This window comes from Pipra filicauda, unplaced genomic scaffold (assembly GCF_003945595.2).
Source record: "Pipra filicauda isolate LSUMZ 115617 unplaced genomic scaffold, ASM394559v2 scaffold14_size4853619_pilon, whole genome shotgun sequence".
NCBI classification, from domain to species: domain Eukaryota; kingdom Metazoa; phylum Chordata; class Aves; order Passeriformes; family Pipridae; genus Pipra; species Pipra filicauda.
The window spans coordinates 197773-211166 of NW_024103985.1; the positions used below are offsets into that span (position 1 = coordinate 197773).

General features: G+C 40.3%; 1 protein-coding gene across 2 annotated transcripts in view; it reads left to right on the top strand.

Annotated features, from left to right (window-relative positions):
• The window catches only part of DNAH10 (dynein axonemal heavy chain 10), a 52294-nt gene that overhangs the window by 15357 nt on the left and 23543 nt on the right, over window positions 1-13394 (top strand). For both annotated transcript variants that reach the window (XM_027737583.2, XM_027737584.2), the window contains exons 24-46: window positions 479-690; window positions 984-1140; window positions 1580-1813; window positions 1964-2086; window positions 2844-3077; window positions 3570-3793; window positions 4315-4584; window positions 4669-4852; window positions 5483-5617; window positions 6019-6171; window positions 6726-6914; window positions 7023-7169; window positions 7749-7940; window positions 8110-8228; window positions 8396-8554; window positions 8848-8983; window positions 9112-9234; window positions 9704-9838; window positions 10142-10355; window positions 10818-10937; window positions 11846-11991; window positions 12394-12546; window positions 13064-13324. In XM_027737583.2, coding sequence (XP_027593384.2) covers window positions 479-690; window positions 984-1140; window positions 1580-1813; window positions 1964-2086; window positions 2844-3077; window positions 3570-3793; window positions 4315-4584; window positions 4669-4852; window positions 5483-5617; window positions 6019-6171; window positions 6726-6914; window positions 7023-7169; window positions 7749-7940; window positions 8110-8228; window positions 8396-8554; window positions 8848-8983; window positions 9112-9234; window positions 9704-9838; window positions 10142-10355; window positions 10818-10937; window positions 11846-11991; window positions 12394-12546; window positions 13064-13324 — 4020 coding nt within the window. The remainder of the gene's footprint in view (window positions 1-478; window positions 691-983; window positions 1141-1579; window positions 1814-1963; window positions 2087-2843; window positions 3078-3569; window positions 3794-4314; window positions 4585-4668; window positions 4853-5482; window positions 5618-6018; window positions 6172-6725; window positions 6915-7022; window positions 7170-7748; window positions 7941-8109; window positions 8229-8395; window positions 8555-8847; window positions 8984-9111; window positions 9235-9703; window positions 9839-10141; window positions 10356-10817; window positions 10938-11845; window positions 11992-12393; window positions 12547-13063; window positions 13325-13394) is intronic.

Genomic DNA, 13394 nt, shown 5'->3' on the forward strand with positions numbered 1-13394 from the left:
AATAAGCTGTGCCCTGTAATTGGCCATCACTGTGAATTAATTTGAATGATATTAGTGCAGCACTAACAGTGTCTCCACAGAACCAAACACATTCTCTTATCAGATAGGAACAGACTTCTCCCTGCCCCTAATAATTATTGGACGGCACTTCTTTACTGCATGAGTCTCCTGATCATTTCAGTGGAACTACTTTTGGATATAGTATGTGTACAGGTGACAATGGGTATCTCAGGCTTTAACTAGTTTTTAAGAAGTTTTATTTTTCCAAAATTAAAATGCCCTGTAAAGTATGCTCTTAAGGATGCTTTCCCTGTTCTCCATATTATGAATCTGTCTTGGACACGAACCTGTCTCTTCCTCTGTTTGTAAAATATTAACACAATTACATCTGCATCCTGACTGTCATCTCTAGATCCCACTGTGGTGAAAAGATTGGTTTTTTGGGGGGGGGTCAAAATATGATTTTTTTCCTTCCCAGGCAGCTAAAGAGGAATGGTCTCAGACACTCTGGATAAACCTGAATGTCCAGGTTCTCCAGGAGGGAATCGACGGATTTCTCAAAGCCCTCCGCAAGCTGCCCAGGCCAGTGCGCAGCATGGCAGTGGCTGTGCAGTTGGAAACCAAAATGAAGGCATTTCGAGACTCCATACCTTTGCTGCTTGACTTGAAAAATGAAGCTTTAAGAGAAAGGTTTGCTTTGATTTATTGAAAACCAATATTTTATGCGTTTTCTTAGAACTTTTAATTTCCATTACTGGGGTCATGCCATGTCCTGGAGTTTGGAACTTTACTTTCTGCTTAATGAACGTGTGTGATAGCATCCAAGTGACTGCAATGACTGGGATACTTTATGTATTCAAAGTATTAGTCCTTGTTTAAACAATGGCGTGCTAAACATGGTTTCATTATTAGATGTTAAATTACAGGGTTTTTTTTTTACTGTATCTGGTGGTTGGTACAATTGGTGTGTCAATTTAAAACAGGCATTGGCAAGATCTTATGGAGAGAACAGGAACAAAGTTTGAAATGAAAACAGAAACATTCACTTTGGAGAACATGTTTGCTATGGAACTTCACAAGCATAAAGGTATTATCAGTGACATTGTTGGAACTGCTGTTAAAGAACTCAGCATTGAGAAGGTAATGTATTAAATTATAAAATCATAATAAAATTAGGCAAGGATGACAACAGTCTGAGTTTTATTTGAGATTTTTAAGTTGTCATGACAGCAAGTTTGGCCATCTTCAGGTAGCTGCCATGATGGAACTGATGACAACTAAGATCAATAGCTCTGTTAAGAAGCTCCTACATGGCACAGAGCCCCAGCAGTATTGCCTTGGCAGCAGTATATTGGATTTCTGTTATTACAATAAGCAAGTTTGTCCTATGAAAAAAGGATCTGAAGAGGGATCCATTCTGTTGCCCTCATCGTGTTTTGAAATAGACCCTTCTTTACAAACCAGAGTTAGAAAATCTCTGCAAAAATTTTGCTGAATTAATTGTTACATTTTTTTGCTTAAGATTATAGTTCTCCAGTTTTTGAAGATTAAAAGATGCATCACTTATGCTCACATGCAGGGAATGAAGGAAATAATAGATACATGGGAACAGATGAAATTCACTGTACTAGAATACATCAAAGGCACTGAGAAGCGAGGCTTTATTCTGGGACCCTCAGAAGAAATTTTAGAGATTCTTGATGACAACAATGTCAGCCTTCAGAGTGTTTTGGGCAGTCGATTTGTGGGTCCTTTCCTTTCAAGTGCTCGCCAGTGGGAAAAAACTCTGTCATTGATTAGTGAAGTAACTGAGGTAGGAGGAAAGTGCTGGACTAAATAATTAATTTTTATTATTTATATATTATAAATATATATTTTAATTATATATTTAATATTTATATTATTTATAATCAGAATTTTCTGTTGTATTTTTCTTTCTCTGATGATAACATTTGATTCTTAGATCTGGATAGCGGTTCAGAGAAAATGGATGTACCTGGAGAGCATCTTTGTTGGTGGAGATATCAGATCACAGCTTCCAGAGGAAGTAAAAATATTTGACAGAGTAGACAAAATGTTTAAAGAGGCAAGTGATTGACTTGTGATCAGCATAATTTTTTAGTGCATTTTGGTTCCCATTCCATGGTTATCTGTAGTCTTGTGTGTCATGTGTAACACTGAGAATGGTATAATTAATTGAATATGAGATTGGGGAACCCAGGAATTTGTGTTTTACTTCACATCTGTCATAATCAGAAGACTTCTGATTTAGCTAAGGCAGGCAGAGGTGTGATCCTTGGCTGGCAGCATGGGGTAGGTAGAATCTCCTTTTCCTTTCATTGGATACATCCTTTTACCTTTACCTTGATAATAAGAGGCTTAGATGTGTTTCTAGAGATTGAGGACCTACATACATGCTGAAAAGGCTTTCCTGGTTCGTGCCACTGTTCCCACACTGAACACATACTCCCAGTATGAACATGACTTACTTTTCTGTTTTCCATCTGCAAAACTGGGAGAGTACTGTGAATCTGAAACACAGTGTTTGATCATACCTTGAAGAACCACTGTGTGCAGTCAGGTATGTGCTTATGCTGGCATGGCTTGGGATATAGACTTGTCTTGCTCACACTTGTTTTTACAGTTGTGTCTCCATAAACACACTACCTCCAGGTTTTCATCCAGCACTGCAGCAACAGAAACCATGTTTTAAAACCTTTGATTCACTTCTGTAAGAACCTGCACTACTTGTGCTGCTTGTGTGCTTTGTCACTAATTAAATATAATTTAGTGTAATCTATTGCTGTTCAGTGTTTTCTAAACTTCATTTTCTCCCTCTGTAGATAATGGATGAAACTGTAAAAGACCCGACAATAAAAACGTGCTGTGAGGTCCCAAATCGTCTGAGAGACCTCCATCATATAAATAATGTGCTGGAGAAATGTCAGAAGAGCTTGAATGATTATTTGGATGCCAAGAGGAATGCTTTCCCAAGATTTTTCTTTATATCTGATGATGAGTTGCTGAGTATCCTTGGCAGCAGTAACCCACTGTGTGTCCAGGAACACATGATAAAGGTGCAATGTCTGGCTTTCCACAGTGCCTTGTGATTTTAGATGCTTTAAGAAGTTTAGCAGACTATACTGTACATGCTCCTAAGGGTGCACTAATATGTTTTGCACACAAAAAGCATCCTGGCAGCATCTTGTATCAAATCTGATGGATATTCTCTCCTGGCCAGTAGCAGTTACAGTAGAGGATTGTTGGTGGAGGAACATTCAAAATACATCAGAATGATCTACCATTAAAGAACCTTCCTGTAGCTCCTCATAGATCTTTATTTTCTAGAAAAAAAAGGTCAATGTCATTTGGGCCTGATTATCTTCCTGATTACAGTTAGGATGCTGGGCTATACATCAACATTTGTATTTGATTACTTAGGAGCCAGATCCACTTTTCCTTAGAGTCCATGGACTTTTCTTTCAAGATGAAATGGGGGCTGGATACACTTACATCCTGGAAGCTATGGTTCTAAAATTCCAGTGAATTTCTTTGCTGGTGCCTTTCAGATGTTTGATAATGTGGCCGCCCTGAGGTTCCAGGATGGTGAAGATGGTGAGAAGATTGCAACAGCCATGATCTCGGCCGAGAAGGAGGTGATGGAGTTCCGACAGGCTGTCCCTGCCGTGGGCAGGGTGGAGAACTGGATGACAGCAGTGCTGGAAGAAATGAGAAGGACCAACAGGCGCCTCACCAAGGAAGCCATTTTTCGCTACTGTGAGGACAGAAGCAGGTGACAAAACCAGTGGCAAGAATAACACAAATTCCTGATGTGTTATTATGAACCTGTAGCGATGCAGAAAAATTAAGACTCATTTTTTTAATTCATACACAGTTTAGCCTGTGTTTCTGTACGTGGAGGGATATGAATACGTGCATATGCACTATTTTAACTAACCAGGAAAAATGTGTTACCTCTCGTATCTAATTTCCTAAATCTTGAGGTTTTATTTTTGGTGGTGTTTGCTTGGTATGTTTTTCTCACGATGAATTCCAGTTGGCAATTGTACACATGGAATAGGCAGCTTTTCTATCAGGGTATTTCCTAGGCTTCTGAAATCCCACAACATACCCTGATAGAATTCTGTACATCTCTGGAAAGTTTAGCTCACGTTGTAGTTGTTGCAGAAATAGGAAAATAGAAGGAACTTTTTGTTTGTTTGGTTGGTTGGTTTTGGGTTTAGTTTTTCTTTCTGATCAGTTCCTTAAAATAAACAGTAACTCAGCCTCCCTCACTATATGTGTTTTTCATAGAGTTGATTGGATGCTGCTCTTCCAAGGCATGATGGTGCTGGCTGCTAATCAAGTGTGGTGGACTTGGGAGGTAGAGGATGTCTTTCGGAAAGTGAAGAAGGGAGAAAAACAGGCAATGAAAATCTATGCCAAAAAAATGCATCAGCAGATCGACGACCTGGTGACCCGGATCACGATGCCTTTGAGCAAGAACGACAGGAAGAAATACAACACTGTCCTCATCATCGACGTTCACGCCAGAGACATTGTCGATATATTCGTGAGGGACAGGTAAACCTACTGCTGAGCCCAACCTGCTGAGCAAATGCCAAGTGCAGAAATGGTATTTCCGTGCTTTAACTCTGTGTTGTGCAGCATCCTGCAGGCTCAGGAGTTTGAGTGGGAGAGCCAGCTGCGCTTTTACTGGGAGCGGGAGCCGGACGAGCTGACGGTGCGACAGTGCACCGGCACCTTCTCCTACGGCTACGAGTACATGGGGCTGAACGGGCGGCTCGTCATCACCCCCCTCACCGACCGCATTTACCTCACGCTCACTCAGGTACACATGTGCAGTCATGTGAGCTTTGCTAGCAAGCCTGGGAAGTAAGATACCCCCAAGAATTCCCAAGTGGAAGGATCGTAGGGAAATTTATTTCCGGAGTCGAGAACACTGGACTTAAAAGAGCATTACTCTTAATGGTGTTTCAAACGCTGGGCCTGAGGAAAGACATGCCACCTGTTCTTCTCAGGGCTTTTATCATGCCTGGCCCCCTGCTTTGTGGGGTCTTTGACATGTCTGCAGGACTTATCTTTTTCTCATACCAGAGAGCATTTCTCTGGAATGCAGGAGGAGAAAACTTCTAAAACTGTCTTTGGGAAAGATGCCTCTTCTAAGCAGGAAAGTCATCCTAAGTGAAACAAGCTCTTATCTCACCATAAATCTTCCAGAAGGGTCTTCTACCCTTACAAAGCCCTTGTTGTAGTTCTACACAATCACATCATTGTTCTATTGCCTCCTCCTGCCATCTCCCAGATGCCAATGTGAACACTGATATGCTTGAAATCAATTGTGATATCATTGCCTCAAGGATAATGTAGAATGCATTCACAGATTAAGTTGAAAGTTTTGCTACCAACCAAATCTAAATTTAATCCAAGCTTTGCTTTGTTTTTTGGTCTATCTCCAAAGGCTCTATCAATGTTTTTGGGAGGAGCACCAGCAGGGCCAGCAGGTACAGGGAAAACAGAAACAACCAAGGATCTGGCCAAAGCACTGGGCTTGCTGTGTGTAGTGACAAACTGTGGAGAAGGCATGGACTTCAAAGTAAGAGTTAAAGATCTGTGTTCTCTGATAAAATGCCACCTTCTGCTCTTTTTCAGTGCCCAGGATAAGGACATACTCTGAACTGCTGCATAAGGACCTCCCTTAGAGATACAATGCTGTTTGATAATGAAATTTAGCAAAAAATGTCTATTTTGAATAAATTCCTGGAGAATTTCAGGTGCTTTCAACCAAGGGAGCAATGACTATATGATTTGTGTTAAAGCTTGTGATGAGCATTCTGCACTTGGCAAGTAATTATGAGAGATTGCCTGCTCCTGCATATATAAATATACAGAGGTTTTGCCCAGTAATTAAGAGTTTTAACATACTTAAAAGTTTTTTTGATGCTGAATGTTTTTATATATTCATTGCTGAGAGGTTTTTCTTGTTGTTCCTTTTAGGCAGTTGGTAAAATTTTCTCTGGTCTTGCCCAGTGTGGAGCTTGGGGATGCTTTGATGAATTCAATCGCATCGATGCTTCCGTGCTTTCAGTCATTTCCTCTCAGATTCAGACAATTCGAAATGCTTTGATGAATAAGTTGAAAGTATTTCAGGTAAACATTAAAAAAGAAGAGTAATTGTGAAGGCTGAGCTTGGGTTTGAGGCCAACATCCAGGGTTAGACCCCTTCATTAGATCAAAGGGCTGCTGCTTCTCTAATTTGTCTGTGCTGAACATTTCAAACTGCAGAGTATCTACTCTCAGTTTGAAAGATGTTAAATCCTTGCTGATTTCCTTTGCTTGGTTCTTCCTTTGTGAAGTGGGATAAAAGTGATCCTAATAGGATAATAGTAAGTAAATGGGACAATAGCATAGTAGTAATTCGGAAGAGGAGTAACTTAACTTGATGTGGATTGTAGGCTCTATTTACTGATGTTTATTGGAATTCAAAACCCTCAGACAGAAAATTTGATTGAGACTTGTGAAATGTCCTAAAGATTAGATCCAAGATCCACTCATCCCACTGTTTGTGTCTGGATGACTGTGAAAAGCTAAATATTTTAACACTTTGTCCTAAGTGGGTGCCCCAGTATTGCTGTTTTTCTCTTTGAGCCAATAGTACTATTTGTTTCAGTTCCTAATTCACATTGTTCTAATGTTTTCTTTAGTTTGAAGGACAGGAAATTACACTTGACAGTCGGATTGGCATTTTTATTACAATGAATCCTGGCTATGCTGGTCGGACTGAGCTCCCTGAGTCTGTGAAAGCTTTGTTCAGGCCTGTGGTTGTTATTGTACCAGATCTTCAGCAGATCTGTGAGATAATGCTCTTTTCTGAAGGGTTCCTTATGGCAAAGGTAAGAAAATTTTATTGCTGCCCATACCTGTGTACACACTCACGTTTCATGGCCAATGTTTGGTTGCCACTTACACATTTATGATTGTCTAACTTAAATCTCGAACAGGTCCTTGCCAAAAAGATGACAGTGCTTTACAAGCTGGCAAAGGAACAGCTTTCTAAACAACATCACTATGATTTTGGACTGCGGGCCCTTAAGTCAGTGTTGGTGATGGCTGGAGAGCTGAAAAGAGGATCAGCAGACCTCAGTGAGGTAGATTTGCTGCTTAGTTACCCTGGGCAGGTCATATTTTTCAATAGGAAGGGGAGGTGTTTTACCCATCTGGTGTAGTTTGTCTGCTTTGGAAAGAGGAGCATTGGTGTTACTTGTCTTATTATTTCACTTGGTTCCTACTGACTTCCATCATGCTCTCTGCCACCAAGTTGCCATCAGAACTCAGGTCAAAGTAGGGAAATCTGTGTAAAATGAGGTATTTTACTTCTTGTTGAGTCCAGGATACAAATAGCCAGAGGAATGTCTGTGAATGAATAGCAAAAGCTGGTTTTTGAACAGTGAGTGCTCCAGCTCAGGGAAGCTGTGATGTGGGCCACTCCAGCTATTTGGCATTTGGTTAATATGGTACAAAAAGGCACTGTGTTATTCTTAGCTATTGATCTGCTTAACCCTTGTAAAATAACCTTTGTTGTTTCCACTAGTAACTGATGCCAAGAAAATATTCCCAAAGCTATGCTGAAATAATCAGGCACTAGTTTTTAAAGATGTTTGAAGTACCTAATTTTGGATAATTGGTTAGCTGTTTGGTAAACATTGATTTTGCTATGTTCTGTCTAGGAAGTTGTACTAATGAGAGCTCTACGAGATATGAATCTTCCTAAATTTGTATTTGAAGACGTACCTCTCTTCCTTGGCTTAATCTCTGACCTGTTTCCTGGCCTGGATTGCCCTCGAGTTCGCTACCCTGACTTTAATGATGCTGTAGAACATGTGCTGCAAGAACGGGGTTATGTTGTTTTACCAGTCCAGGTATAAAAAAATGTTAATTGCTTGAGTTTCTGTTGTAAACATTAGGCTGAAGGTGCATCGTTGCACTGTGGAGTGGCTCCAGGAAAGCTGATCTGATATAGGCCAGCTGCTAATCTTGTCCACAGAAGAGTTCTGACAGTAGTCTCCTGAATCTATATTTATTTTCCAGGTGGATAAAGTAGTTCAGATGTATGAGACAATGCTAACCCGGCACACAACAATGGTGGTTGGACCTACTGGAGGTGGCAAGTCAGTTGTCATTAATTCTTTGTGCCGGGCCCAAAACAAGTGAGTATAGAATTTGATACATGGAAATCAGGCTGTAAAATGGCACAGACTGTATTGCTCAACCCTGTCTAGTCATGACAGGGTCAACAGCTGCCCAGAGTATTTGCTTGGGTTAACAGGAGATGGTATTGTGTGATTTTACTGTGCTTTTCTTGCTGTATCTTTAGGCTGGGATTGTTGACAAAGCTTTACATATTGAACCCTAAAGCTATGAGTGTGATTGAGCTGTATGGGATCCTCGACCCTGTCACACGAGACTGGACAGATGGAGTCCTGTCAAACATTTTTCGGGATATCAACAGGCCAACTGACAAGAAAGAGCGAAGGTGGGCAGCTAGAAATCATTGTGATGCTTTTTAGATACTGAGATTTACATCAATCAAAAATAAATACTTGATACTGCACTGTTTAAAACAGAAATTCTAAATAAACAGAAAATGTCCAGGAGTGTTTCTGTCTCCCCTGAGTTTCTAGCCTCAGTGAAATGATGCAGTTTTAAAAAATGAGTGGTAGGCTTCCAAACAGCTGGGCTAACACTCACACCATTGCTGACACTTCTGAATTCTGAAATATTAATAAAATCAGAGATTAGACAGTGCCCCATGGCTCTTGTACACAGGTACATTCTCTTTGATGGAGATGTGGATGCTCTCTGGGTTGAAAACATGAATTCTGTCATGGATGACAACAAGTTACTGACTCTGGCAAACGGGGAGCGGATCAGACTTCAGTCACACTGTGCTTTGTTGTTTGAGGTAAGAATGACTGGACCATTTAATACATGGGAAGGGTTAGAGAGAGATGGGGCTTCAAAGCCTGAAAAGCAGTTACTGTGGCTGTTCTTTGCTTAAGTGTGTGATTATCTTGTGTGATTATTTTATAGGTTGGTGACTTACAGTATGCATCTCCTGCCACGGTGTCCCGCTGTGGAATGGTCTTTGTAGATCCTAAAAATTTGAGATATGAGCCCTACTGGCAGAAATGGGTCCAAGGAAGAGAAAATGAGGTGGGAATTTCTGCACTTGTTCAGCAAGTATTTGTGTTAAAAACTGAATTTCAGATAGTTAAAGACAGTCTGATTTTCTGACAACAGATCTAATCACTAGACCTGCAGCAGAGGGCTAAAGAGAATTCCCATCTTTTCTGAATTCTGGTTGTTTCTGAGAAGTGAAGAACAAAGAGTTAACAGTGAGATTGCTTAGCTCGTTTCTTACATTTAGTTTAAAAACTCGAGTCCACGGGGAGCTGAAGTAAGACAACTTACTTGCTGTCACCTGGTGAATGCTGATCTTCACCTGCTGAAAACCCAGTCCATACAACAGCATCACATTTCTTCATGTACCCTGTCTTTGGTAGAAGTGATTCCTTCAAGAACAATCATACCTGGTCAGGCAGGTGTTGATGGGAAGTGCTGCTGTCAAAAATTTGCTCTCCAGGTTTCTGTATGTTGAATTCTTGTCCTTTTTGTTCCTCAGCAAGAGAGATTTGACTTGAATCGTCTCTTTCAAAAGTATGTGCCCTACCTTATTGACATGATCGTGGAGGGAATTGTGGATGGCAAACAGGGGCAAAGGCTGAAGACCATTGTTCCTCAAACAGATTTAAACATGGTAAGAAACAGAGAATAAAGGCTGAACGTGTTTAACTAAAAAGAAAATGGAATGATGGAGAAAGTATAATCTTCCCAAAGAAAGGAGTAGAGTCTGTGCTGAAATGTGAGTTTGCTTGTGATGAGCACCAAGAGACACAAAGCCAATCAGCTCCTAACAGTGCTGTCCTTAATACATACAGCAGTAGATTTACCTGGACAAAAGGACAAAAAATCAGCAAACAGCTGAAAACATGTGATGGGTTTTCATTTTTCACCCATCTAACTGACAATTTTGTTTACAGTTTTGTCTTTTTTCCAACAGGTTGTGCAGTTGACTGTGATGCTGGAAGTCCTAGTGGTACAGTCTGAGAATCCTGATGTTCTGGAGTGTTTTTTTTTGGAAGCTTTGTATTGCTCCTTAGGTGCTACTCTTCTTGATGCTGGGAGAATTAAATTTGATGAAAATGTTAAACGTATTTCCTGCATGTCCACTGTTAAGGATGACAACACCCTGGCTAAGGCAGGGGAGCTGCCAGGTAGGATCTTGTCATAATTTAATCGGAATCCCACTGATTATATTAGGAAAGTGTTAGTTTCCATGAAGGTAGATCACTGTTCTTCCTTCCAGCTGGCTATTTCTGGCTGCAAAATCTGCTCTTTGAGGGACTATCACTGAAAACCACCTAGAGATATTGATGCTGGATGACTCTCAGCTACTGGTCTGTCCTCACAGAACAGTACTTTTCTGTGCCAAGCTGAAGAGATAAACAGTGAAAGGAAAAGTAAAATGTGAAAAAAAGCCACTGGAAGGTGCTTATAAAGCAACATTATGGCCCAGGTGCTGGACTAGGAGAATTTTGGTTAATGACAAGCAAACAGAACAAAGCATTGCCCAGCTTAGTCCAGATTCTTACCCTTCGTTTTCATCTCATTCAGATTGTTTTCTTGTGAGATATTTCAGTGTCCTAGAAAAATTGCAATTGCTTAATGATTTGCAGGTCAGCTGCCAACTTTGTATGACTTTCATTTTGATGGATCTGAAAAAAAGTGGGTACCTTGGATGCAACTTGTTCCTGAATATATTCATAACCCTGAAGTGAAATTTCTTGACATTCTAGGTGAGTGTAAGATAAAATACAGTGATGATCTACCTTTAATTTATAATGTGTCACCACTGAGTGCATGGCACTTAACATGAGATATCTTCTTTCTCTACTGAAGATCATCTACTCAGGTTCAGTTGCTTGTAAAGGAACACATCCATTTTTTTAATGTTCTTGTCATAGCAGTTTACCAGTAATAGAGTTGATGTTCACAGTGTAATAAAGGAATGAGGAAAGGATGAAAGCTTGTTTCAGTTAATAAGGCTTATTAGGAGCCAACAATACCTTTTACAAGCCAGAATAGCAGATGATTCACAGTTTGCTGTACCAGAAATTCTAGGAAAAACATCAGCTCAGTGGTTCAGATACTCAATAGATAAAAATTACGTTCTTAGGGCCATTATTGGTTGTTACTTCAAGCATTGCATAATGGTGACAGGTGCTTTTCATAGTTCAGGACAAATTAAGGCCTGTTACTTTACAGTAATACTCCAGCAAGCACAGGTTAACTTCACTGACACAAGATAATTCTGTGATCTCTGAATTTGCTCCTAATGCCGGGCTATTCACATGGAAAAAAAAATTCATCTCTGTAGAGTTCTGGGAAAATGCTTATGATCCAAATAAATCCAGATTATATCCTTGAAATAGGGATTAAATGGAGCTTAACCAAACCATGACCCTCCTATATGGATGATAACTTCTTTTTTAATATATCTATAGAAGAAAAGATCCCAATGATAAAAGCTGAAAAGAGTTGGTTAAGCAGTTAAAATTTTCTTTCAACACTGTGAGTTGATAATTCTTTGTACAACTGCACATTAATACTTTGAGAGTGTGATCCAGCATTATTCTATAAATATAAATCCCTGGCTGTAGTGCATTTTAATTTAACCAGGGATTGTATCCATGCTCTTTTCCAGTGCCCACAGTGGACACAACTCGCACGTCTTGGTTACTGGAACAGATGGTGAAGATAAAACGCCCAGTTGTCCTTGTAGGTGAATCGGGCACATCCAAGACAGCAACTACACAGAACTTCCTGAGCAATCTGGACAAAGACCTCAATGTATGTAGGAGGCATTTTGCCTTGTTTGTAAAGCTACATTTTCATTCCTCGTCCTTGTGTTAAATCTGCATTGTGAAGGCTGAGTTTGTGGGCAGCAACAGTGACCTGAGTAACGTGACTGCAACTCCAGACCCAAAGTGTGGGAATGACTTGAGAATCCTTCAGGATCAGAAGTGTTTTGTCCTCTTCTACCATGTACAAATCCAATTTTATAAAGTAAAAATATATTATCAAAGTGCTAAGAATGAAGTTACTTTGTCATCTGTAATTCAAGTGAATAATGGAAGAGAGAAACATTTCCTGTACACCTGACAGTTTAATATAGAGAATATTTTTGAATGGTCTAGTGAAAAAACAAAGAACAGGTAAAAATCCATTCTTACCCATGTCCTCCCTTTGCAGCTGGTGCTGGTAATTAACTTCTCTTCTCGTACAACATCCATGGACATTCAGAGGAACCTGGAGACAAATGTAGAAAAACGAACTAAGGACACTTTTGGCCCTCCCATGGGAAAACGTCTCCTGGTGTTCATGGATGATATGAATATGCCAAAGGTAAGCTGCCAATAGTTTGAAAGGTAGTATAGAAACATTTGGGGTGGCACTGGTGTGGTCCCTTCATGCACGAACCCAGTGAATCCCAAGTCAAAAGGATTCATGGAAGTGTGTCACTGGATCCCAGCTCAGGATCATCGGAAGAGTTGGGTTTGTGTGCCAGAGGGGTTGTTTCTGTCTCTTGCAATGTTTGTCCTATGTGTAAGAGAGATCCTGTTCGGTCATCTTTTTGTGCCATTAAAATCGTGTTTCTGTGGCCTGATATTGGATGCAGGTCCCTTTCTCTTTATAAATGGGGCAAAGAGTGTGTGTGCATTTAGTTTATCTCAGAGAAGAGGTGCTTTTCTTATAGGAGACTTTGGAGTGAGTGTTCACAATCAGTGCTAGAGCTTTATGAAGTGTCACTTAGTTCTTGTAACATTCTCCTGAGTATGGAGCACAGTATTTCCACATTTTTAGCAGGAACTGGGGTGCTGATGTACTGTGCTCTAAATACCTTGACTCTTGTATCCCTAAGGTGGATGAGTATGGCACCCAGCAGCCCATTGCCCTGCTGAAGCTGCTGCTGGAAAAGGGTTTCTTGTACGACCGTGGGAAGGAGATGAACTGTAAATTCCTTCGAGACCTGGGATTTGTTGCTGCCATGGGCAAGGCTGGAGGAGGTCGGAATGAAGTGGACCCTCGGTTCATCTCACTCTTCAGTGTTTTTAACATACCTTTTCCTTCTGAACACTCACTGAAGTCGATCTACTCCTCCATCCTGAAAGGTCACACTGCGGTAATTTCACTGCTTTTAAAGGATTGCTCAACAGGTTTATTAGTTTTAAATAGACATTTATTTCTATGTT